This window comes from Eretmochelys imbricata, chromosome 1, assembly GCF_965152235.1.
Source record: "Eretmochelys imbricata isolate rEreImb1 chromosome 1, rEreImb1.hap1, whole genome shotgun sequence".
Lineage (NCBI taxonomy): Eukaryota > Metazoa > Chordata > Testudines > Cheloniidae > Eretmochelys > Eretmochelys imbricata.
This window is the reverse complement of record NC_135572.1, coordinates 345,671,221-345,698,106: the sequence shown is the minus strand read 5'-3', so window position 1 is coordinate 345,698,106 and position 26,886 is coordinate 345,671,221. Positions and strand designations below refer to the sequence as shown.

The window sequence follows — 26,886 nt, the reverse complement described above, 5'->3', positions numbered from 1 at the left end:
CATTTGCTCCAACCCCTCAGACAGAGACAAACACCTACAAGATCTCTATCAAGCTTTCTTACAACTACAATACCCACCTGCTGAAGTGAAGAAACAGATTGACAGAGCCAGAAGAGTACCCAGGAGTCACCTACTACAGGACAGGCCCAACAAAGAAAATAACAGAACGCCACTAGCCGTCACCTTCAGCTCCCAACTAAAACCTCTCCAGCGCATCATCAAGGATCTACAACCTATCCTGAAGGACGCCCCATCACTCTCACAGATCTTGGGAGACAGGCCGGTCCTTGCTTACAGACAGCCCCCAACCTGAAGCAAACACTCACCAGCAACCACACAACAGAACCACTAGCCCAGGAACCTATCCTTGCAACAAAGCCCGTTGCCAACTGTGTCCACATATCTATTCAGAGGACACCATCATAGGGCCTAATCACATCAGCCACGCAATCAGAGGCTTTTTCACCTGCACATCTACCAATGTGATATATGCCATCATGTGCCAGCAATGCCCCTCTGCCATGTACATTGGCCAAACTGGACAGTCTCTTCGTAAAAGAATAAATGGACACAAATCAAACATTCAAAAACCAGTTGGAGAACAAGTCAATCTCTCTGGTCACTCAATTACGGACCTAAAAGTGGCAATTCAACAAAAAAAGCTTCAAAAACAGACTGCAATGAGAGACTGCTGAATTGAAATTCATTTGCAAACTGGATACAATTAACTTAAGCTTGAATAAAGACTGGGAGTGGATGTGTCATTACTCAGAGTAAAACTATTTCCCCATGTTTATCCCCCCCAGCCCCACACACACACTGTTCCTCACACGTTCTTGTCAACTGCTGGACATGGCCCACCTTGATTATCTCTACAAAAGGTCCCATCCCCCCGCTGCTCATTGCTCACCTTACCTGATCACTCTCGTTGCAGTGTGTATGGTAACACCCATTGTTTCATGTTCTCTGTGTATATAATCTCCCCACTGTATTTTCCACTGAATGCTTCTGATGAAGTGAGCTGTAGCTCGTGAAAGCTTATGCTCAAATAGATTTGTTAGTCTCTAAGGTGCCACAAGTCCTCCTTTTCTTTTTGCGGATACAGACTAACACGGATGCTACTCTGAAACCAGTAAATCTACAGTTTGCAAATCCCTGCACTCTGATGTACTACTGCCCTGAGAACTCAACATCCAAATACCACCTTGGCTGTTCATATTATTCATCTGACAGGAGAAGAAAAACTGCTAATGCTTTAAATATTTCATCATGAAACATTCCTGCTAGCTAAGTAATAACCGTATCCTGGGCTGCCAGGCACTCCTGACAGCTTATACGGAACTGGGTTCAGTTCTGACTGTGTAAATCGCAAGCGCCAAGTAGCTATCTTTAGTTAGATGTTTTCTGTTGGGCAGCTACTTAAAGTTCACCATTTAACCTTGCACTTATCTTTTGTTGTTGTTGCTTTTCAGAATAAAACATGAAAATATAGTTGCACTGGAAGACATATATGAGAGTCCAAACCACTTGTATCTGGTCATGCAACTGTAAGTACTGCCATTAACTAACTAACCAACCAACCTATCTATCTTGTCAAAATTGTCAGTGTTTTTGTTTATTTGTTTCTTTAACCAAGAAGGTGGGAACAGATTAGAAGTATTTACTCATTTGGCTATGTCTGAGGAAGACCCTGAAGATGGGTGAAGTGATGCTTAAAACACTATGGGCCAGATATTGATGCTTTTGCTGAAATTGTGTAATATTATTCTGTGAATAGTCTGTCACAGTTTCAGGGTCACTGCACTTGCATTCCCCTCCTGGTGGTCTATCTAGGGCACCCACTCTAGGCTCCTGGCTTCTCAGCTGTCACCTGTCTTAGGCAGAAACCCCTGTCTCACTCCCTGCTAACTAGGGTAATAAGCTGCACAGCTCCCCAATTTACACTGTGACATCTCCTGCAAGCCAGACTGCCTAAAAGGCCAGTGTCTGCACTTTGCTTTCCCTCTAGAGCCTATGACCAGTGTATTGCTTGCAGTTAGAAGTTACCACATAACTCTTTCTAAACAAGCACATTTATTCTTAAGGTGAAAGTATTACAGACAAAACACATTAAAAATATAAAAGAACTTGCATGCATGCTAAAAAGTTTATTAGAGATCACCCCCCAACTCCAACCTTTGGCTCTGGTAGATGTTAGTCCTTCAAAACCACAACTTTATACAGCTCGTGCCTTTGATCTCCAATCTCCATGAACAGGCAATCAGCAGACAATGACCCACTCCTTAGGTTGTAGCTTCAAAAGGTTGGGTTTTTACATAACCGGGGGTGGGGAATTTGCATTAACCTCTCTCTAGGTATTCCCCAGGAAATACACTTCACACTTAGGGTATGCATCCGATGAAGTGAGCTGTAGCTCACGAAAGCTTATGCTCAAATAAATTGGTTAGTCTCTAAGGTGCCGCAAGTACTCCTTTTCTTTTCACACTTATTGTGACCAAAGTCTCCCAGGCCTCACATCACATCTCCCCCTAAAGAGGTTACATACAATCCTGGCTTATGGCTATCTGACCTATGGCATAATACATAAACTTTGCCTTAACACAATATATCGCTAAAGAGATTTAAATCTAATAAGGTCTCCCAAGGTTATGGAAGAAATTGCAATATCTGTCAGTGTCTCATTCAAATCAGTGGGGCTACTCACAGAGTAAAGTACTAGCTGGATTGTGCGAGGGGATCAGTATCTGGCCCCATATGTATAAAATTTCTACAATTCAGTTGTCTGGGAACCACTCTCCCCTTTTTCATTTTTCTGAAATAAAAGATTGTGAAAGCAACCATAAGAATAAGCCCTGGCTGATGTAGTCTTTACTGAGATATAGAGGATCAAAGATGATAAGGACACGTGTGTATTTAAATATGGAAATGAGAAGATGGTACCCATTAGCCAACTGTGAAAAGAAATGTCTGCCTTGTCTGACCACAGTGCTCAAACAATACCAGTGGAGCAGATGAGGGGCGTACACTGAGCACCTGTCCAAATATTGATCTCTTGGATGGTAAGAGAGTCAGATGGAAATCACTTGCCACCACTAGTGGAATATAGGCTCACCTTGACAGTAGCTCTCTGAATATTATTTCTGTCCCTCCATGCTCCCATTATAATCATGGCAACTTCTTATGTGGAGACAACATTGAGAATTATCTCTTGATCCTGGTGTGGCCAACTCATTACGTGAACTGATACAAGCTGGAAGTATCAGAGAGGGCAAAACTAGAACTGGATGGACGAAAAAAAAAAAGAAAAACATTAATGGAAAGCATTCACTAAAGGTCTGATCCAACTCCCACTGAACTCAATAGGAAGTCTATTGACTTTAATAGGAGCTGGCTCAGATCTTAAATTGAGAGCCTAATTCTCCTTTCTGATGCTCACTGTCTGTCTGTCATTGACAGTGCAGATCTCTATTGCATACTCTTTTCTGTATTCATTCTTTGTGGTGAAAACCTTCTCTGACATTACAGAGTAGAGAGATGAGTCAAGCTTTGTTCTATTACATGAGAAATTCCTTTGGCACAATCATAACCTTTCTTCTCCTCCATTCTTCCCTTCAATCCTGGTTGGAGAGAAAAGGATCATATCACCTAGTTGCAAAGGGAGTTCCTCCAGTTGTTACTATGTGGTCACTTCCATCAGAATACTAAAAGGGATTGGGTAGGGGGAAATACAAGAGATGAGAAAGCAGGTGAAGATTCAACGTTTTGCTTTTCAAAATCTGGTTTAGAAACCCTGAGTTGAAATTAAAATGTCCTTCTACCTACATATTGCTATACATTGTCCAGTTCTCAGTCAGCTGGATCATCCCCGTGCCAGATATATTTAATCTTATTTATTATGATAGCCATTAGGAACTGAACCAAAGATTGGGAGCTTGCTGTGTGAGGTGCTGTACAAAGAAGATAGTCCCTGCCCAAAGTACTGCAGGGGAAGTGGCAAAGGAATATCAGAGACCTAAAAATTCCAACAAACCAACTGAATTTCTCGAAATATCAATTTTGTGACCAATTGTCTAAGACTACTTGCTTTTGTTTAACTTCTTTAGTAAAATATCAAATATTATTTATTAATATATTTAATTTCAGGTAAACCCTGATTTTCTAAACTCCATATGTCTGAATCTGCATCTTACCTGAAATTTGTGTCTTGCCCTGAATCCAAATGTTTATTTAATCTAAAATCCATTGTTCTGAAATTGTGGTTTTAAGGTTTCAGACATTCAGTACTACTTCCGTAAAACTGGAGTTCACCTGTTTTCTCTATGTTATTGGTAACCTGCTAAGGGACTATTTGGGCTGAAATTAAGAGGAGGAAAATTGAAGATCAGGGAAGACTTCTCCACTGTGAGATCTCAGACCCAAGGAAGTAGTAGAAGCCTCATAGCTCAAGTTATTTAAAAGCAGACTTGACAAAGCACTAGAAATATCTCAGAGAGAACAATTCCACACTGTCAAGGAGATAGGTATTCCCCCTGTCTGGATTTTTACATTTTTATGGGCTTGTTTTCACTACATTGATATCTCAAACTATACCTTGAGTTTTGCCCTAACCCAACTTCCTTACACGCATATGGCAGTGGTGGCCAACCTGCGGCACCCTTCCCATAGCACCCATTGGCCGGGAACGGTGAACCGCGGCCACTGGGAGTTGCGGGCGGCCGTGCAAATGTAAACAAACAGTCTGGTGGGCACCCAGCAGATTACCCTGATGGGCCGTGTGCTGCCCATGGGCTGCAGGTTGCTCACCGCTGCACTATGGTCTTTAGCTTAAGTTGGTGCTTTATGCTCCTGCTAGCTGGCTTTCTTGGGTGGGTTGAAGCTGGAATGTTGCTGACATTGGAGCTGGTAATGCAGTGGGAATCCAGCTGCTTTAGTTACAACAACTCATTGGATGCTAATACAATCACTCTGTTAATCCAATCCAGTGTTGTTTGCAGTGTGGTCATCACCCTCACTTCCTGGAGTGGAGTATCTTGAGTATACTAGCTCAGGGTAGCAGTTGCAATGAAGAGGAGCCCTCTTATGTGTATTTTAGCTATAATTTGGCATGCCAGGGGGATATTTATCAATGTATTTTTCTTCTCATTCATAATTTAACTCTTCATTCTGTAGCAAATTTTCTCTTTTTGTTATTTAAATATTTGTAAAACAGCTTGACTAGAAGTTGGATTTTAACGACCTCAGCTGTGGTAATGAACGCAGCTCCATTAAGATGCATTGGAGCTCCACTGAAACCAATAGAGCTGATCCCATTTATACTAATCGAGGGTGTAGCACTAAATATTTCCTTCAGGTGGAGTGAAGTGAAGAGTTGTTTCATGTGTTCTGATTGCTATACACTAGATTGAGATTAATCCTGTATTTCCTGTCTTTTAAAATATGAGGAAAAATCCTATAGAAATTACTAGATCTTTTTATTGCCTTTTATCCCAGGTACTTGCTGCAAGTCAAACAAAGCCAGACTGGTTCTGGCTCTGCGTGGGATACAGCAAGGAAATACTATTCTTCCAGTACTCCCTAGGGAGAGGGTCAAATCACCCAAGTGGGAGGGGAGGAGGTAGACAAGTATTCATCCCTGCTGTGTGCTGGCCCATAGCATAGACTTCTGAATGTTTGGCATTTAGGACTAAAATGCCACTAAATTCCTAAGAATTAAAATCAATTTAACATGCCCCATTTCCTGGATTCCATATAGGAAGATTTACACCTGATGTTTCCTAGGGAACATCAACTGGTTGCTACAATAGCTCAGATACATTATGTGGAGCTAGGCACCCATTTGATTACACCTCCGCCTAATTTGCTATTATATTTCTTGTGTTTCTTAGCTTGTAGTCTTCAGTTATCTCTTGCCTTGAAAAAGCCAGTCCTACTCGGTTTTACTTATATTTAAAACCTGCCTTTGGTTGGAGGAGAAGTGTATAACTTCAGCTGTACTCTGGGAAAGGGCATTTTGATTAAAATAGAGACGATCGGAGGGAACATTAGAACCATAGGTAGTTTACAGGCAGAAAGGTATTTTTCTTCTTTGTGAGAGATCCAAAGATCCCCCAGCTTTGGGAGGGTTCAATGTTTGAGTATGGATCTGAATTTGGTGGCTGGCCTTTTATTTCTGACAGACTGTAATGAATGCAAATCTGAGAACCCCCAAACTTTTTGGTGGTTGAAATCTAGATCTACATTTTGTAGCTTGGATCCATCTGTGCTCTAGATGTAAGTAACTTTGAATGGTGTTAATAGAAAAAGAACCCTCCCTTCTACACTGAACAGGGAATACACTCCAGAGTTCTAGCTTTTTAAAGCAAGGCATAGGAAGTGTTGTAAGCTGCACTCTGATACCCTGGGAGTAAACGGTTTAGAAGGCTTCAGAGCTTGTAGTACAATGTTTGCAATTTTGACAATGCATAAAAGCAAGTTTTTCTAGTTTAAAAAAAGTCACTAAATTTGTTTTGTTCAAATAACATCAACAAGTGATGCTTCCAAGACAGCACAAAATCAGTGTCAAATCCATGTCTGTATAACACTGTGTAGCGACACGACAACTCACCAGTGCAGCGCCTCCTACTGGTTGTCTTGGGAATTAGCTCTTTCAGCCCAGAGTGCCCTCTGCAGGCCAGTGTCTTGCCTGCCGCTGGCATCTGTGTCCCTCCCGGACCCCGGTGCCCTTGACCCTGGGGCTCTGCCCCAGCAGTACCCCCACACTCTGGGTCTCCCCTCCCTGGGGAACACCCAACCCTCTAAACCCACCTTGCCTCAGTGGCTACTACCAGTCATCATCTAACCCCCACTCACTAGGGCAGACTGCAGCGTAATGGCCACTCATCATTGGCAAGGGTTTAGGACGAGCTGCCTCTGCCTATTCCCAGGCTGCCCCTCTGCAGCCCCAGTATCTTTCTGGGCCTTTACCAAGGCCTGCAGCCTGGGGATTTACCAGGCTGGAGCTCCCCAGTTCCCTTTACCCTTCCCCAGCACTGCTCCGCTCCGCTCAAGGTACCTCGCTCTCAGGCAGCTAGCCCTTCCCACTCCAGGACTAGAGTGAGACTCCACTACTTCTGGCCCATAGCCCTCTCATAAGGGCCAGCTAGGCCCTGATTGAGCTGGCCACTGCTGTGGTTAGCTACACAATCAGCTTTGCTTGGCTGTTTTAATTCCTTTTCTCCAGCTGCAGCCCTCGCCAGGGCTGCTTTAACCCCTTCAAGGCCAGAGCGGGGTGAGCACCTCGCTACACACTGCTTTGAAAAAAGTATTACTAATTTTCCCATGGGCTTTTTTGTGTAGTGCTCATTGCTGTAGTATCACGGTGCTTGACAAATATTCATTATTTACACAACAACCCTGTGAGATATGGGGCTATTATTATCCCCGTTTTCAGATGGGGAACCAAGGTAGAGAGAGATTTAGGTCAAAAGTATCCACTCATTGTGGGTGCTCAGTTTGAGACATCGAGGGCCTGATTTTTCAGAGTACTGAGGGCATGGCTACACTGGAAACTTCAAAGCGCTGTCGCGAGAGCGCTCCCACGGCAGCGCTTTGAAGTGCGAGTGTGGTCGTGCGCGAGTGCCGGGAGAGAGCTCTCCCAGTGCTCCTGGTAATCCACCTCCATGAGGGGATTAGCTCCGAGCACTGGGAGCACGGCTCCCTGCGCTCGGAGCCTGTCTACACTAGCGCTTTAAAGCACTCTGACTTGCTGTGCTCAGGGGGGTGATTTTTCACTCCCCTGAGCCAGCAAGTTAGAGCGCTATAAAATGTATGTGTAGCCAAGCCCTTACACATTTTCTATGTTTATAGCATGGCTCCCATTGACTTTAGTCACAGCTGTGAGTGCTCAGCACTGTCAGGAATAAGGCCTTGCAGCTGTGAGTCTCCTGACAGGCTAATGAGCACAGCTGGGCCACATCAGCTAGGCCAGCTGACAGACTGCCTCGCCTGAGTCTCTGAGGAAGTTAGCAGGCCTTTTCTTAAGCCCAGCAGCAACTCCCTAGCTGTTCAATGCACATGCTTGTGGATTCCGCTTCCCTCTGCTTGGCTTACTTCTGTCCTGCATCCAGCCTTGACTCTTCCCTGTACTTGGCTGTTTTCCAGTCTTGTCTCAGCCTCGCTCCTGCTCTGGAACCAGCCCTGCTCCTGTCTTCTCTGTCTCCACCGATCCCGTTCTGACCTTCGGCTCCAGTTCCTGGCTTTGGCTCTGTCTTGACCCTTGGCTTTGGCATTCAAGCCTTGACTTTGGTTCTGACTCTTGGCTCTGATTCCTGGCTTGGACTCTGCCTTGGCTCTGGCATTTGGACTCTGACTCTGGTTGTGACTGTTGCTCTGCCCACAATCCGGTCTCCTAACAAACATTTCTACAAATCAGATGCCAGGGTCTCAAGTTGGGCACCCAGAAAATAAGGCATACGCAATTAGTGACCACTTATGAAAAGTTTGGGTTAAGTGACTTGCCCAGCATCACATAGAAACTCTGTGGCAGGGCAGGGATAAAGTCCATCTCTCCAAAGCACCACTGAACTGCCCTAAGCATGAGACTGACCTAGCAGTTCTCGGCCTCATTCATAACATACTATACAACTTCTGCAACAAATGAAGCATGAGTCCTACTGCACAACACTGTTTCATCCCTGGAGCACAATCCATTCTATGTGCTGAACAAGGTAGGGAGGGATCCTGTGTGGGAAGGGGGAAACTGTGTGATCATGTAATTAAAGAATATATCATATTGCATAGGTACAAGGGGGCCATGCTAAGGTTTAACAGGCAACCTTAATTTTGGAATTTCCTAACTTTTGAGTGAATTTGCAACCATAATGTGCTTTTAACATATTTATTTCTGTGAAAATTCTGTGCTTTTTACAAAAGCAAAATGAAAAAACAGAAATTCCATCATGTGGCATCGTATTGATACCCATATGGGTCCTCAGCAGGGTGGAAAACTTTAGAGCCACCACACATAAGATATTGGAATAAGTGACAGCAGTAATAGGCTATGCAGTGTTTTGTAGCTGTGTCAGTCCCAGGAGAGACAAGGTGGGTGAGGTAATATCTTTTATTGGACTCCTAGAAACCATCCTCCAACCACTCACCACACAAAGGCCCAGCTTCCTCCGGGACATGACCGACTTCCTCCACAAACTCTGCAACATGAACAATCTCCCTCAGAACACCATCCTTGCCACCATAGATGTCATTTCCCTATACACCAGCATCCCTCAAAATGACAGCATAGCTGCGTGCGTCAAATATTTACAAGACAATAGACAACACTCAGATATTCACCCCAAACACATCGCCAGACTCATCCATTTTATCCTCACCCATCACAATTTTACATTCAACAACAAACACCTTGTCCAAACATGACAGGGAACATCTATGGATACTAGGATGTCTCCCTAATATGCCAACCTCCTCATGGGCCACCTTGAAGAAGCATTTCTGGACAAATGCAACACAAAAACAATGATATACTTGCAGTTCATCTGATATTTTCATCCTCTGAACAGACAATTTAAATTCTTTCATAGATTTCCACCATAACTTCAACAACTATCCATTCACTAAATTCTCTCTGGAACACTCCCACATCAGCATTGACTTCCTGGACACCATGATCAACTTCAACAATGGAACTCAACAGACAAAAAAATACAATAAACCCATGGATCACCACACCAGCCTTCATAGATCCATTAACCAGTCCAAACACACCAAGAAATCTGTTATCAATAGCCAGGCACTCAGATACCACAGGATATGCTCTGAGGAGAAAATCTGAGGAGAAAGTTCAGGCTATACACCTTAAACACACTTAAAACTGCCTTTATCAAACAGGGACATTCCACCAGAGAAGTGGATCACATCATGGAACAGGCCACCCAAATACCCAGAGAGAACTTGCTTCAACAGAGAAATAAAACCCTGTCGTATCACACTCTCCTAGTTGTCACCTACAACCCCACACTGGAGCCTATATGCTGTATCATCAAACAACTACAAGCCATACTTGGTAAGGATCCCATCTTGAAAGAAATATTTCCTGAATCCCCTCCTCTAGCCTTCAAATAACCTCCCAACTTCTTCAAGCACATCATCAAAAGCAAGCTCCCCACAAACCAGTACACTCCAACTCAAAGCACCACCAGACCCTGCCAGAACAACAGATACAAAACCTGCAGAAACATCTCCACTGCTACAATGATCAACACCCCCACAACACACCTTTCCAGATCCATGAGTTCTACACATGCCTATCACAACATGTGGTGTACCTCATCCAGTACATTAAATGCCCCAATAACTACTGTGTGGGTGAAACCAGACAATCACTGTGCTCTCAGATAAACTCACACAGGAAAATGATAAAAGACAAAAACACCATATCACCTGTGGGTGACCACTTTTCACAAAGCGATCACTCTATATCTAACCTATCAGTCCTCATCTTCGAAGGAAACCTGCACAACACTTTTTCAAAAGATGAGCCTGGAAGCTTAAATTCATAACTTTCCTACACACTAAAAATCATGGACTATATAAAGACACTAGATTTATGGCTTATTAAAACAAGCTCTAATCCACTAACAACCCTCCCCCACACCCTGCTGCTTCCCCCCCATTCCTTTCCTCCCTATGACTGGAGGGCTGTTAACGGGCCACTTCACTTTGAATGGCCCCTTGAAACATGTGTTAACTCAGGGGTGGGCAAACTTTTTGGCCTGAGGACCACATCGGGGTTGCGAAACTGTATGGAGGGCCGGGTAGGAAAGGCTGTACCTCCCCAAACAGCCTGGCCCCACCCCCTCCCACTTCCCGCCCCCCTCAAAACCCTCGACCCATCCAACCCCCCCCCCACTCCTTGTCCCCTGACTGCCCCCTCCCAGGACCCCCACCCCTAACCACCCCACAGGACCCCACCCCCTATCTAACCCCCCCCCCATTCCCTGTCCCCTGACTGCCCGCTCCCTATCCACACCCCTACCCCCTGACAGGCCCCCCAGGACTCCCACACCTATCTAACCCACCCTGTTCCCCATCCCCTGACCCCCCACGAACCTCCGCCCCATCCAACCCCCCTTCTCCCTGCCCTCTGACTGCCCCTCAGGACCCCCTTCCCCATATCCAACCCCCCCCTCCACTCCCTGCCCCTTTACCATGCTGCTCAGAGCAGCAGGAGCTTGCAGCCCGGCTGCTGCCAGCCACACTGCCCGCGCTGCCCGGCAGGAGTGGCGGGCCAGAGTGCTGGCAGCGCGCTGAGGCTGCGGGGGAGGGGCTGGGGGCTAGCCTCCCTGTCCGGGAGCTCAGGGGCCGGGCAGGACAGTCCTGTGGGCCGTAGTTTGCCCACCTCGAGGTTAACTACTTATGCTAAACTATCTGTTCCATTTTATATTTAACTGTGACACTCTAATAAGTTTCCTAGATCTGAAGAAGAGCTCTGTGTAGCTTGAAAGCTTGTGTCTGTTGGTCCAATAAAAAATATTACCTCACCCACCTGGTCTTAGCAGCAATAGGCTGTCATCCAATTTGTGTACCAGCAATAGAGGGTATGGGATATTTTGCCAGTGGCTTTCAAAGTTATTTGCTGAGAACAGAGGAATGGAGAGACTCAGGAATCTTGGGTTCACTCCAGAATCTGGAGGGGAGCGTGCTCTAGTGGGCACAGACTGTTTTGCCAAGTCTCCCCAAACGTGACCCTTTCTGCCCTGTCCCTTCCAACCTGTTCCTGTCCCTGTCCCAGCCTTGTCTCTTCCCACTCATGAGTCTTCATCTCAGTCCCATTCTCCTCACTTCAGTCTCAGTTTCCACTCCTCAGGCATCTCTTCTGGTCCAGTCTCCTTATTCAGCCAGTCCCAGTTCCCCATCTCTGGCGATCTCTTCTTTACCGTGGCCTGCTGTAACCCCCACCTCCCACGCCCATGTTCCCACTCCTAATCTCCCTCCCTGGGCTCCTTGTAAAAGGTCAGTATCCTGTCCTCCCACGCTGTCTCCTTGCTCCAGTCTCTTTGCCCAGTCACTGCCAGTTCTCACCCAACCCATAGGTTGCCAGTACCCGGCTCCTTTCTTAGCAAGTCTCTCTTCTCCGTGTGGCCCCTGGCTCCTCATCCAGTATCAGTCTCCCCCCATCTACTGCTTTTGCCTTCCCCACCTTGTTTCTTTTCCTGGCTCCCCGTCTCTTTGGCCAGCTAGTCCCAGTCCTCACTAGTCTCCTTGTCCCAGTCTGCTCCACACTCCACTCCTGCAGGTCTGGCTTTTGTTCCCTCTGCATTTTTAATAGGCCACGTCCTCTGCCACTACCTCAGCCCAAAAGGTTGGGGAGGAGTGCCATTAAGAACAAAGGAGAGCCGGGCTCCCTGCTCTAAGCCTGACCAGCATAGGGACAGCAAAAGGCACGTTCCTGTTAGAGAGGCCACCTCCCTGCCAAATTTCATGTCCCTACTCCACAGCCTGGCTGGAGCTAGAACTGTACAAAGAACAGGTTGCCAGGATTTTGTAACATGGTCATAGACTAACCAATGTATTTTTCTGTAGCCTCGTTCTCAGACAGGGCTGAACCATTTTGGATGAAATCTTCTAGAGGAATTCAGTCCAAAGCAGACACCCAGCATGCAGAATTTCAGCCCAAATGGTTAAAGTTTGGTGAAGTTATAAGCAACTGAAAATGCGGTTTTATAATAGAAAGTGTTGGGTGACCTTAATAATAGGTGGTGCTACCAGCCACATGTATAATATAAAAATATGAAAATGAGATCGGAGCTATTCCCGCTTCCACATGAGGATTCTGCAAAGAAATTACTAATACTGCATAATGGAGATGTGTGTAGAAAAGCACCATAGAGCATTTGGGATTGATTTTTCCCAGAATTGTTGTAATTTCGTGCTTCCTCTGTGAATTCAAATGATGAGCTTTCAAACTAAGGTACCCACTGCTCCATTCCTAATGTTGATGCCATGTAATAACATTAAGATCTGAGCAACTAGTTACCTGCTGAGAATGAAGACAAACAATAAATAATTGAGAGGGGTTTGTTTCTTTTGTTTGCGGAGTTCAGTATTTCTCCAGGGGATACTGGAGAGGAGTGGGGAAGCTGAAGTATTTCCAGGAGTAAATGTTTGGTTGAACTCATTGGCTTGTTTTAAAGATAAGATTTGTTTGAGATTAATCATAGACTTTCTGGTTGCCAGAGACTAAAGTGGGGGTGGGTCATTCACCAACAATAGCCGTATACCATGTTTCCTGAGATTTAGCAGTTATTTCCTCTTATATATATATATACAGGGATATGCCACTGTATTTTAGATACACTGGTGTGGTTATTATTCACAGATCATATATTGACTTTTTAATGATGTATATTATATACTCTGATATTTCTCGTTCATGCTAGAGAGCCATATATTAAAATGGATCTAATTTGGATATGCATGTATTTATTTGATACATAGTAAGGGACAGTAAGAGACCCCTACAAAATAATATTTCTGAATATGACGGCCCTCCCACAAGTGATCATCATCAGGAATACTTGCAAGAGTAGTATGGAGCAGGATTTCACTCTACGTTATAACTGGGCTCTGTCCTGTTTTCATTGAAATCAGCTGGACTTCTGTCAATTACTACAGTGGGAACAGGATTGTGCTTATTGTCTAGAAGTTTAGGCCCCAGATTTGGCCTGCTTTTGAAATTATTTTAAATCTGATCAGGAGCTACTTCCAAATTCCAAGATCTATATGTTCAAAAAGTCCTCACTCTGGCCTGGAAATCTGTGAACCAAATGTTTATTTGGCACCTACATTGTTTTCATGCGTGGAACTCAGTTGTTGATGTACAATTTGTGGGCCTGATCCTGCCACCCTCCACTCGCACATATAGGCCTTCCTCATGTGCTAGTCTTGTTGAAGGCAATTGTAATGTTCAAATGAGAATGGCTTGCAAGAGTAGGCCCTTTGTTTGCACCTATGAAGCATGTAGCTAGGGATCTAATGAGAGCTAGTTTGAACACCCACGTCTGAGTTTGTGTGCAAAACGTTTGCTGTCCAAATGAGGCCTTGATCTAGAAACGGTCCCTTTGACTTCAGGGGCTCTAAGGTTCTGATCTGGTAAAGTGCTGAACACATGTAACCTCAGTTCCCACTAAGCTGCACAGCTGCCTATTAAGCACCATGCATGTGCTCATGGCTGCAGTGGGGAGAGATTCCTCTCCCCCAGCCCCAGCCCAGCCACGGACCTGCTGTCGCCGGGGGAGATGCACTTCTCCCCCGGTTCCAACCCAGCCCTGGCACAGACCTGCCGTGGCCGGGGGACGCACCTCTCCCCCGGCCCCAACCCAGCCTGGCCCGGACTTGCCATGGCCATGGGAGAGGCACCCCTCCGGAGGAGCTGGGGGGAGTTCTCTCTCCCCGTCACAGCCCCGGGGCAGCCTGCACCCCAAACCCCTCATCCCCAGCCCCCCCCAGATCACCACCAGCCAGAGCCATCACCCCCACTTCCACACCCCAAATCCCTGCCCCAGCCCAGAGCCCCCTCCCACAATCCAAACCCCTTGGCCTCACCCCACAGCCCAGAGCCCCCTCCTGCACTCCAAACCCTTCATCCACAGCCCCACTCCGGAGCCCACACCCCCAGCTGGAGCCCTCAACCCCCCCCCCCCCCAACCTTCTGCCCCAGCACTGAGCCCCTCATCCCCAGCCGCACCCCAGAGCCCGCACCCCCACCCAGAGCCCTCACTCCCTGTAACGATGCTGGTTCTGGCAGGACCCAACTGAGAGTGCCAATTCAGGACAAATTGCTTCAAGCAGGGCAGTTACAGCCCAAGGCTGGAGTTTTTCCATCTCTAAGGCAAACCAAACCAGCCAAACAGAGCAGACTTTGGTCTCACCCCACTGGCTAACAACAAGTCACACAAGCAATTCCCTTAGACACTCCAGTTTCCCAATATCACCACCAGTGACACTCGTTATGGGGACAAATGGTTATGAAAACCAATACCCCAGTAAAAGAAAAAAGGTTCTCTCGATCCCAAAGGATCAAGCCCCAGACCCAGGTCAATATACAAATCAGATCTTACCCACAAATCACGCTGTTGCCAATCATTTAGAATCTAAAATCTAAAGGTTTATTCATAAAAGGAAAAAGATATAGATGAGAGCTAGAATTGGTGAAATGAAATCAATTACACACAGTGATGGCAAAGTTCTTGGTTCAGGGTTGTAGCAGTGATAGAATAAACTGCAGGTTCAAATGAAGTCTCTGGAAAACATCCACAGCTGGGATGGGTCTTTCAGTCCTTGGTTCAAAGCTTCAGTGTAGCAAAGTCCCTCCAGAAGTATGAAGCAGGATTGAAGACAAGCTGGAGGAGCTGCAGCAGCTTTTTATATTCTCTTGTCATGTGGTCTCTGCTTTCTTTCCCAAAGACAAGCTGTCCATCACATGGCATGGAAAAACCTCAGAGCTCTGTTCATAGGTAGGTCCCTGCATACCTTGCTGAGTCCCAAGGTGTATCTGCCTTCTCTCAATGGGTCAGTTGTATAGCTGATGGTCCTTAATGGACCATCCAGCAGGCTAGGCAGACCTGACACCAACTTGTCTGGGGTGTCACCCAGAAGAATAGCACAATTTTGAACTACAGACAATATAGAGCCAATACTTATAACTTTAAATACAAAAATGGTACACATATACAGATAGCATAATCATAACCAGCAAACCATGACCTTGTCTTAGGCACCATATTGGACCCCCTTTATACCAGATTTGGTGCTGCTACAGGACCTTGGTTGCAACAGTGTTCTATACAGTCCCAGTTCAAGTCAATAACATCACACACCCCTGCACCCAACCCTCTGCCCAAGCCCTCTGGCCAAAGCAAAAGTTCCTCTCTTTGGGGGTATATAAAGTTCAAACAGCTAAGAACAAAACAACTCCTTCTGCCCTCCTCTGAATAAACAATCCTCCTTGCCCCTTCCCAAGCCAAACTGTGCTGGATCTGGCTGACTAGAAACATTGACAGTAACTTTAACTCACAGGCACTAGGCGTTCTTGATTGTTGAAAGATCCTAACTGTAGTTTATTATTATAGTTATTTATTTATATTACAGCAACAGCCTGATGATTTGGGGTCCCACTGTGCAAAATATCAAACAAAAAGATGTGAAGATGTCATCCCTGCCCAAAAGAATTCACAAGCTAAGAATTTTGATTGGAGAACCCAGGTTCTACCTGTGCTGTTCATGAGCTATATCTGCACACACGCAGACTTGTGGTAACCTTGTAAAAGTTCTGGAAACCAGCTGAACCAGATACTTACATATCTGCACTAAAGTCTATAGACTTTATTATTATTATCAAAAGCTATATTTCTAAGCACACACTAAGCCCACTGAATATTAAGTAAATAAAAGGTAGAAACTGAAGCACTAAGCAGTAGTTAAGCATTGAATTTCTTGTTCTAATAACCAATGCATGAATGCTCTCTGAATGCAGTGGAGCATATACTGTATTTGAAAGTGACATTTAAATTAAAATATTCAGCCTCAAAGAAAAACAACAAACAGTTAAGGGAAATGCCTTGTTTGCCAGTTTCCCTAAGTAGTATAGCAAGTATATGCTATATTACAAAACACTGGTACAAATACCACACAGATATCACATCAGGATGCTAATTAAACCAACACATAGACTTACAGGACAGGATGCCTTCTAGGGTTTCGTTCATATGCATGTTTCCCATGACTCATTACCCGGAACTAGAGTCAGAACTAAGTCTATGTCTACATTGCTGCCTATGTCAGCAAAATTTATGTCGCTCAGGGGTGTGAATATTCACACACACACACACCCCCCCCGAGAGCAACATAAGTTACATCCACATAAGTGCTGGTATGCACAGCGCTATGTTGACGGGAGTTTCTTATGCTGTTTGCAGGGGTGGTTTTTAAATGCTGACAGGAGAACTCTCTGTCGTCAGCATAAAGCGTCTTCACCAGACGCGCTGCAGCGGTGCCACTGGATCGGTACAGCTGCACCACTTAAGCACTGTACGTGTAGACGTGGCCTTAATGTCTAGTTCATGAGGATATTTCAGTGTCTGTCTCTGCAGCAGGACTGGTGCTTTAACAGCAGAATATACAGTCCTCCAAACATGCAGCTTAAGCAGGAGCTGTGCAGTTTACAGGGTACATTAAGTATGAAACAGGCAGGATCTACTGTGTTTACACTTAAGATGGCGTGTAGAGTACCGGCATTCCACAGTAGATACACACCTCAGTGAAAGACAGGCTGCGTCCACGCTGGTCACTACAGTGTGTGACTACAAGCCACAATGAAAGGCACTGGCCAAGAGGAAAGGCTCTGGCAACAAGGAGCTGCCAGAGCCTTTCCCCACTTCCTCCCTGCTGCCTGAGCTGTTCTCTGTTGCCTCCCTGCTGCCGGAGCCTTTCCCCTTTGCTGGAGCCTTTCACTGTGTGGGGAAAGGCTCCAGCTGTGAGGAGGGAGAAAGACACTACACGGCTAAAAATAGCAATATAGACATGGGAGGCACTGCTTGGGCATCTAGAGAGCCCATGTAGGATATATACCCTAGAGTTCAGGCATGTAGGGCACTGCACTCTACTTGCCTCACCCTCTACACTTCTGTTCATACCCATGCTAGCTGGGTGGGCAATATCTGTACTCTACACATTACTGTAAGTGTAGACGTACCTGGCGCTCAGCAGCTGGTTGGTTTCATAGATGAGGACAGGAAACCAACTAGGTCTCAACATAGTGTACTCTTCTTTATTTCTAATAGTGCCATACTTCTGATGTCCTGCAAGCGTCTGACTGGAACATTTAGTGGGAACTAAGAGTTTGAGTGCCCAACTCCCGTTGAAAACCACTCTTAGACCACTTTGCAAATGCCAGCCTGTTCCCAAAATGTTCATTCTTGGTGATGAGGAATAGGACACATGATGGATTTTCATGATGGAAGGGCCCAATTTTCAGAAGCTCTGAGCACCGGTAGCTCCAGAGGAAGTCAGTGGGATCTGTGAGTTCCATGCTTCTAAAAACCAGGTCCAAAGATCCCACTGCACACTAGCATTGTTTTCTGTTTGTACCAGGGTCCAGAAGTTTGGTTCTCACCATCTTTTCCACTGTCCCCTCACCTCCTTCCTAACATGTCTGAAATAAAATTCTGCTCTTATTTACTGCCTAAGGCTCCTGCAGAGGGAAGCTTGAACATTAGTGTTGGATGGGGGTCCTTTGCCCTTCCCACAGTAAGTAGTCTTTAGAACAGGGGCGGGCAAACTTTTTGGCCTGAGGGCCACATCGGGTTTCAGAAATTGTATGGAGGGCCGGTTGGGGAGGCTATGCCAGGCTGTGTCCCCGCCCCCATCTGCCTTCCCTTACTTCTTGCCCGCTGGTGGCCCCCCCTCAGGACTCCTGCCCCATCCAACCACCGCTGTTCCCTGACGGCCCCCCCTGCAGGACCCCTGCCCCATCCACCCCCAACCACCCCGCTCTCTGTCTCCTGACCGCCCCCGGAACCCCTGCCCCTGACTGCCCCCCACCGCCCCATCCAATTCCCCCTCCTTCCTGACTGCCCCCCGGAACCTCTGCCCCCATTCAACCCCCCCGTTCCCTGCCCTCTGACCGCCCCGAACCCATCCACACCCCCGCCCCCTGACCACCACCCCAAACTCCCCTGCCCTCTATCCAAACCCCCTGCTCCCTGCCCCCTTACCGCGCAGCACAGAGCACCGGTGGCTGGCGGGGCTACAGCCGCGCTGCCCAGAGCGTCGCCCGGCCGCCCAGAGCATTGCGCCGGTGCAGTGTAGTAAATTGCTCTCCCTAACAGCTACCAGTAGCACATTCCTACGCGGAGCAGTTTAATACACTACACCAGCAGCATGGCACGCTGAGGCTGCGGGGCAGGGGGAGCAGCAGGGGAAGGGCCGGGGGCTAGCCTCCCGGCAGTAGCGTAGCTGTTGGGGGGGGGCGGGGCAACAGCCGCTCCCCCGCTGAGCACAAGTGGCATCTTGTCAATGTCTTGGTGCCTTTTAAATTTTCCCCTGTTGAGGGAACAGGGGGAGCAATCCAAAAAAAAGGGCGCCACCCGCTGCGACGCTTTAACTGACCCGGCGGCGCTCCGGGTCTTTGGCGGCGGGACCTTCACTCGCTCCGGGTCTTCCGCGGCACCGGAGCACCACTGAGTGAGTAAAAGCGCCGCAGCGGCTGGTGCTTTTTCTTTGGATCGCTCCCCCTGTTCCCTCCACCTGGCTACGTGGCTGCCTCCCGGGCCAGGAGCTCCGGGGCCGGGCAGGAGGGTCCCGCTGGCCGGATGTGTCCCGTGGGCCATAGTTTGCCCACCTCTGCTTTAGAAGAAAGCAAAGGGATATAACAAGAAGATAACTGGTCATGATACGGAGAGCAAATATGCTTGCTTTTAAGAGAGACAAGATGCTCCAACACTGTGGTGATGGGTACAGTATAGACAAGACAAGAGAAGTGGTTTACTTCTGTCATTAGTAGTTATATGGCCCCCGTCACCGGAGTACCACAGTCCTCAATGTGTTTATCCTCCTAATAGCTCTATGGGGTAGGGAAGTGGCTTTCCCACACTTTAGAGCTGAGGCACTGAGAGAACAAGTGACTTTCCGAAGCTCACCTAAGGAGTCTGTGGAGGAGCAGGGAATTGAACGGAGGTCTCCAGCTTGCACCCTTGCCCCGGACTATGCTTCCTTCTTTTACTTTACAGAAGAACACCCTAAGAATGGTAAGAGTTCTGCTACCCAAGCTTCAGCTGCCTATCAAAGGAATCAAAACTGGGTTTTTCAGAATCTAGATCTGGTATTTAATAGAAATGGGCTCAAACTTCAAAATATGTGGGCTTAGATTCAAGCCATCCCTAGTATTTAATGGATTCAGAACATCATTTTATTGGTTCGTTGTGGTTTGTCATGCTACAAAGATGTATTGACCAAATGACACTATACTGATACCATCTTTGAGATAGCCATCTAATCTACAGGGATTAATTGCACTATAGTCCAATATTTTCCATCGGGACTGTGCAAGTTACTGAACTGATAGTAAACTGAACCACTGGTTCTGTACCACTTGTAAATGAGCAGTGGTTATTCCTCCAGGAGCAGTTTCTGCATATTTTTGTGTTTGAAAGAAAGATGATTAAATTGACCAACGTACACTCCAAAGTCCGTGATAGGAAACTGTTTCTCTTCCTTTCTGTGCCAGTGGCTGAGAGGAGGTAAGCAGGGTGGAAAAGTTTAAAGTCCAGGAAGTGATCAGGAATGAATAGGCAGACGTTTTAGTAACAGATTAATGAGCAGCAGAGTGATTCCATTTTTGATGAATTTTAGATGTGTCCAGATAATTTCCTGCCTGTAATTGTAAGGATTAGGTATGATTCGAAGTGTGGGATATGTACTAATTGGATGTGGCTAAACAAGTCCTGGTCCTGGTTTCCCTTAAGGAAGCACGGCATCCCTCCTACCTGCACTGGCAAGACAAAAATAAATAAATAAATCACCAACTCTTATTATTAACAAAAAAGCTACATAAGGACTGGGAAGGTAAATAAAGATTTTTAAGTAAGATATCCAGATCTAGCTTTGTACTATGGTGCTGAAGAAGAGAGGAACTTCTGGAGGCTGCTATTCATGAAGCTACACTTCCTAATTTCTGAGCTCCATGCTGCACCTGGGTATGTGGGGGCATGTGCCGGTGCTGCATAACTTGTAAAAATTAGCCACAGCATAGGCAGGCGTGTGATAGAGATGAGTCACAAGACACACAGTGATGTATAACTGCCAGTAGCCACATATAATATTCCTGCCTCCCTGAGAGCAGGAATGAGACCTTTCTCTTCAAACAGCAGGCAGATTGCTATTTAGAGGCATAGCAATTTTCATCTCATTTTGATGGATTTGAATAACTATTTCATGTTTTCATGCCTTGCCTTGCCCAGAAGTTTCATTGCTGGTTACTTATTGTTCGTATAGTAGCTGAGTTAGTCTCTTGCATTTAGCTCTGGCTCTAGATGTAGCCGGTAATTTTAAATCGTACAGTGCCAGCACTAAAATCAATAAAACAGCTAGCAGTTGGGGCAAAGTAGCTTTACTAGGAGATGCATAATAAATATTAAGTCCATGTATAGCACAGTACAAGAGCACATTCTGATAGAGTGGAATGCTCTTAGGCAGCGCACTGAGGTGTACTAATTATTACTGTAAGTAGCTGCACTGCTTTGGAGAGATGAGGACTTCCATAGAAGCCTAGAAAGATTTAAAATGAAGTAATATACTGTACCAAATGAAAATACAAGGCTAAAATTGCCATTTGCTGAAGTTTTATTCTTTATTTGGCAACCTCTGTTTTAAAACTTGCCTCTCTCCCCGAGTTTACTCATGGAGCACTGTACTACACAGTGTGAGTAAAGGTGGTCAAGTCTGGTTTGTGAGGATTATATTCTGATAAAAATTAGTAAGCAAGTCCCAAACTCAGTTTTACGAGCACTGTCGCCCCCAAGCTCCAAACTCTCTCTCCTTGGCATAGTTGGGGGATTGTTTTGTTGAAGTTCCCTTCAGCGAATTCAAATCAATGTAATGCTGACTTGCAGTCTTCATTTTAATTACATTATCAAAAGGCCATGTGTAAAACCTAATGGGGAAAAGATCCCATTTGGCAAGAGGCCAAGAATATGAAGCCTGATCATCAAATACAAAAGCATTTTATATCTGTATTGAAAGCAAGCTTGAAACTTACTTTAGATTCATCTTGAGCCTGATCCAAACCCTTTGAAGTCAATGGGATTCATTCCATTCTTTTCAATGGGTTTGGGATCAGGGCCCTAAGGAGGGATCTTCTCATATCTAGACCTTTTTAAGGCAATTCAGATTCCTGTTTGAAGTACTGTGTTGTCTTCTTTTGTAGTGTTATGGTTACCTCTGCTTACAGAAACTATTTTTATAACAGCTGCAGGAATTCTTCTCATAGTTTTGTGCTTTGGCCATTCTCACTGGAAAATTAAATAATGGGTACCAATTTTCTGGATTTTTTTTCCCAAAATGGTATTTAGTTCTGCTGTGGTTTTTAAAAAATGGAGTGTTTTATAGAAAAGAAAAAAAAATCCTTGTGGTGATAGCTTTTTTGATTATGCATTTTTAGAATATGCACTCATCATATTTGGATAAATATCATATGGGCACATCCTGTCCATGTTAAAGACTATTTATCCCTCAATCTGGGAGGAAACTGTACTCACAGGGCCAAATCCTGCACTCCTTATTCACTCCTTACTAAGACAAAACTCCCACCGAGGGTTGTGGGACTTTGAGCAAGTCATTGGTGCCTCAGTTTCCCAATCTGTAAAATGGACGTAATGATACTAACTTTGTAAAATGCTTTTAGATCTATGGATGAAAAATGCTGTATATAAGAGCTAGGTATTATTATTATTTAACCATTCAGTACTTCAGTTTCTCCCCAGCTGTAAACCAATGATACCCATCTTTGTGTAGAACTTTGACATCCTGAAGTGACAGGTGCAACGGTTCTTTCAGCTTCACATGTTCTGCAGGAAGGGAGAGTCATTTTTCAGCAAATTAATGTCATTCCATGAATTACACCCTGAAATCAACTGGAGGAGAGGTGGAATATTAGGGTCTTTATAGAAGTGCAAAGAAGAAGTATAAGTGAAGCTGAGGTTTGAGTTCTTGCAATAAAAACCTGGCTAGCTAACGTACAACTCATCCAATGTCTTTGGGATGGTTTTGCCATACCTCTATCGTCACTGGTTAAAGATGGAAATGATGCTTTCAGCTCATATTTCCTGATGTTATGCCCACTGAAGTCAATGGAGATTTAAAAAGGATGAGGGCTTCCTACTTGACAAATGAATCATTAGGATATACACTTTTTACAGGATCTTCGAAATATTTTGTGGGCTAAATATTGCACAAGGGGTGCAAGGCATTTGCAAACAGCTCCACAACTTAGGAAATTTGATGGATAAAATAATTTTCTTGAAGCCCTGAAAACGTCTTGTTATTACGGAGTTTGTTTGGAGAGCAGCAAAGAGCGTATCTAACACCTTTTGTTTTACCATAGTCTTGAAGTCATGTCCATTTTAGGTACCTATAGGGCTCCTGTTACTATGGTATCACCTCATAACTTCCCTGTAAGGTAGGGAAGTACTGTTATTCCTATTTGACAGATGGGGTACTTTGGCTCAGATCCTCAAAGGGATTTAGGTGCCTAACTCCCACTGACTTCAATGGGTCACCAAATGAAATTAATAGGCAGCAGGTTTAAACCAAACAAAAGGAAGTATTTCTTCATACAATGCACAGTCAACCTGTGGAACGCTTTGCCAGAGGATGTTGTAAAGGCCAGGACTATAACAGGGTTCAAAAAAGAACTAGATAAATTCATGGAGGACAGGTCCATCAATGGCTATTAGCCAGGATGGGAAGGGACGGTGTCCCTAGCTTCTGTTTGCCAAGAGCTGGGAATGAGCAGCAGGGGATGTATCACTCAGTGATTACCTGTTCTGTTCATTCCCTCTGGCGCATCTGGCACTGGCCACTGTTGGAAAACAGGATATTGGGCTAGATGGACCTTTGGTCTGACCAGTATGGCCAGTCTTATATTATGTGCTATATTGATTATTAGAGGAGGGGGAAGCCACACAAAGCTAGTGGACAGAGAGATACATGCAGGGGCATCATTTGCTATAGGTAAAGCTCAGATTTTGTTACAGATATTTTTAGTAAAAATCATGGACAAGTCACGGGGGTCTGTGAATTTTAGTTTATTGCCCGTGACTTGTCCGTGATTTTTACTAAAAATATCCCTGACAAAATATGGAGGGAGGAGCGTCCAGCACCCACAGCGGCTGATGGCTCTTCAGTCCCCGCTGCAGCTGTCACTGACTATGATAGCTGAGCCACTGCAGGGTCCCCTTGCCACCTGTGGCAGCTGAGCCGCTGTGGGGTCTCCTTGGCGAGCTCCTTGGGAGGTCCGGGGTCCCCCTGCTGCCCGACGGCTAGGAGCTGCTGCAGGCCTGCCGCCAGCAGAAGCTGAGAGTTGTGGGGCTGCCCGCTGACAGCTCCAGCCCGGGGCAGAAAATGTCACACAGGTGTCTGGAAGTCATGGATTCCATGACCTCCATGACATAATCATAGTTTTATCTATGGGACAATTGCCTTCCACTGACCTTGGTTTACCCGCACCCCCCGACTTTTCATAAGTCTATATGCTCCATTATGTCTGCCACTCCCCTCCTCCCTGGCTTTGCTGGATAGAATATAATTACACATAATGTTCTACATGCTGACACAACTTTGCCCTCCTCTCCCAAATTTTTCTGAAATGACGTCCCTGGATACCTGTACACATCATGTCATATAATGCAGTGATGGGAGAGAGTGTGTGTGTCTGTGTATGTATACACACAAAAATAGACTATGCCACCACCAACTGCTGGAGAGAATCAGAACTATTCATCAGTATGTCAGAGGCTTTTTACTGCTAGATATCAGCTATGGTTCTCCTGTAGGTCAGTCAGTAGGGTTCTGTGCTTGTGAAGCTGTGTTCAGGCTCTGCTGTTGCTCTGAAGTTCTGAGTAGCTAGTGTGCATCATAGAGCCAGCAATGAAGTTCCTAGGTAGCTTTGTTGCCTGTGTAATGAGTGATAATGGAAACCACAGAAAAACTATAAGGCGGAAAAAAATAGATATGGTTGAGTATGAGCACTTAGAGAAGAGAGATTTCCTGATTCCATTCCCTCACCAATACCATCTGGCTGAATGTTTATGTCACTGCAATCCAAGACATTTTTGATTAATTAATGCTGTTCTTCATGTAAACACTAAACACAATCATTTTGACAAAGTACTTTGACATTTTGCCTCCTGGGTTATGAAATTCTCTGCCAGAGACTGTTAAATCTGCTCCTTTCTCAATGGGTTTTACAGCTAGATTTGCTATTTTAAGATGTTTGATTCATGTTTGCACTTTACCGTCTAGCTATAATATATATAGATAGAAGATTTTTTTGTCATTGAACTTTTGGAAGCTCTTTAAGATACACCATACTATAAAAGATGCTTTAAAAATAAAGACAGGTTTCAGAGTGGTAGCCGTGTTAGTCTGTATCAGCAATAACAACGAGGCGTCCTTGTGGCACCTCAGAGACGAACAAATTTATTTGGGCATAAGAGGCCGTGGAATTTTTGTTTATTGCCCGTGACCTGTCCATGACTTTTACTAAAAATACCCGTGACTAAATCATGAAGTGTGGTGTAGTGTTTTGCTCTGAATTTGATTACACTACACTGGGTCGTTTCCCTTCAGTCTCCATCCCTTAAGGCTTAGTAAGTAGAGCACTACAGCTGCTTCTATGTGAGCAACAGAGGGAGTGAATAACTTGTTGGAGATTAGGCAGAAGTCAAACATATGGTGCAGAAAGTGAAAGTGGATGCAAGTGAGACATAACATTTCTCAATGATTGGTGCCTGTGCGACTGTGATGCTCGTGTGTTTAGGAAGACTGATAATATTCTACCACAGGAATTACAACTTTCTACAACATGGAAACAGCAGCACTGTAGAGTGGGGTAAAGGACACACCACTTTACCTATGGGAACAAACTCTTGCCCTTTTCCTTCTAGCTGTAAAGAGAACCAGAGGCTAGTAGCAGGAAAGTCTCCCAAGCCTTTCAGGAAGGATGGTTAAGGCACAAGTCTGGAACTCAAGAGACCTTGGTACTATTCCCAACTCTGCCACTGATTTCCAGTGTGACCTCAACTCACTTTCTGCTGTATTTTGCCTGTCTGCAAAGTGGGAATGGTGTAATACGTTCCTAACAGGAGTCTAGTTAGTATTAATTAATTTGTTGTTGAAGTCAATGGGACTCATTGAATAAGGGTATTAGAATCTGGCCCTTAATATCTGTGAAGTGCTTTCAGTTCCTCAGCTTGAAGATGCTGTAGAAGTCCTGAGAATTAGTCAGAGTATGTGCTGTTGGATTGGTAGTTGTGACCACTGTGAAAAACATTTCAAATCACATAATATAAAGTTTTATAATCTCTCACCAAGTGTTCTACTAAGGCATGTGTTTAGTAACTTTACACCTCCATCTTTCATTGTCATTTCACATAAGGTTATATATCACAATGAAAATTACTCAATATATTGTATTCTGTGGCTAAGTCATTATGCAAGGTAGCCTATTTCCTCTTGTTTTTTCCTACCCCCCCCCCCCAGATGTTCTGGTTTAACTTGGATTTAAACTTGGAGAGTGGTCAGTTTGGATGAGCTATTACCAGCAGGAGAGTGAGTTTGTGTGTGTATGGGGGTGGGTTTTTGGAGGGGGGTGAGGGAGTGAGAGAACCTGGATTTGTGCAGGAAATGGCCCAACTTGATTATTATGCACATTGTGTAAAGAGTTGTCACTTTGGATGGGCTATCACCAGCAGGAGAGTGAATTTGTGTGGGGGGGTGGAGGGTGAGAAAACCTGGATTTGTGCTGGAAATGGCCTAACCTGATGATCACTTTAGATAAGCTATTACCAGCAGGACAGTGGGGTGGGAGGAGGTATTGTTTCATATTCTCTGTGTATATATAAAGTCTGCTGCAGTTTCCACGGTATGCATCCGATGAAGTGAGCTGTAGCTCACGAAAGCTCATGCTCAAATAAATTGGTTAGTCTCTAAGGTGCCACAAGTCCTCCTTTTCTTTTTGCGAATACAGACTAACACGGCTGTTACTCTGAAACCTGTTATAAACTAAGGTAGTCAACAAGAACATGCATATTTATTTGTTCTTATGAGATAGGTATG

At 45.2% G+C, this 26,886-nt stretch overlaps 1 protein-coding gene across 1 annotated transcript in view; it reads left to right on the top strand.

Annotated features, from left to right (window-relative positions):
- CAMK1D (calcium/calmodulin dependent protein kinase ID) overlaps positions 1-26,886 on the top strand; it is a 358,532-nt gene that overhangs the window by 219,285 nt on the left and 112,361 nt on the right. The window contains exon 3 of the mRNA XM_077807888.1: positions 1,473-1,547. Coding sequence (XP_077664014.1) covers positions 1,473-1,547 — 75 coding nt within the window. The remainder of the gene's footprint in view (positions 1-1,472; positions 1,548-26,886) is intronic.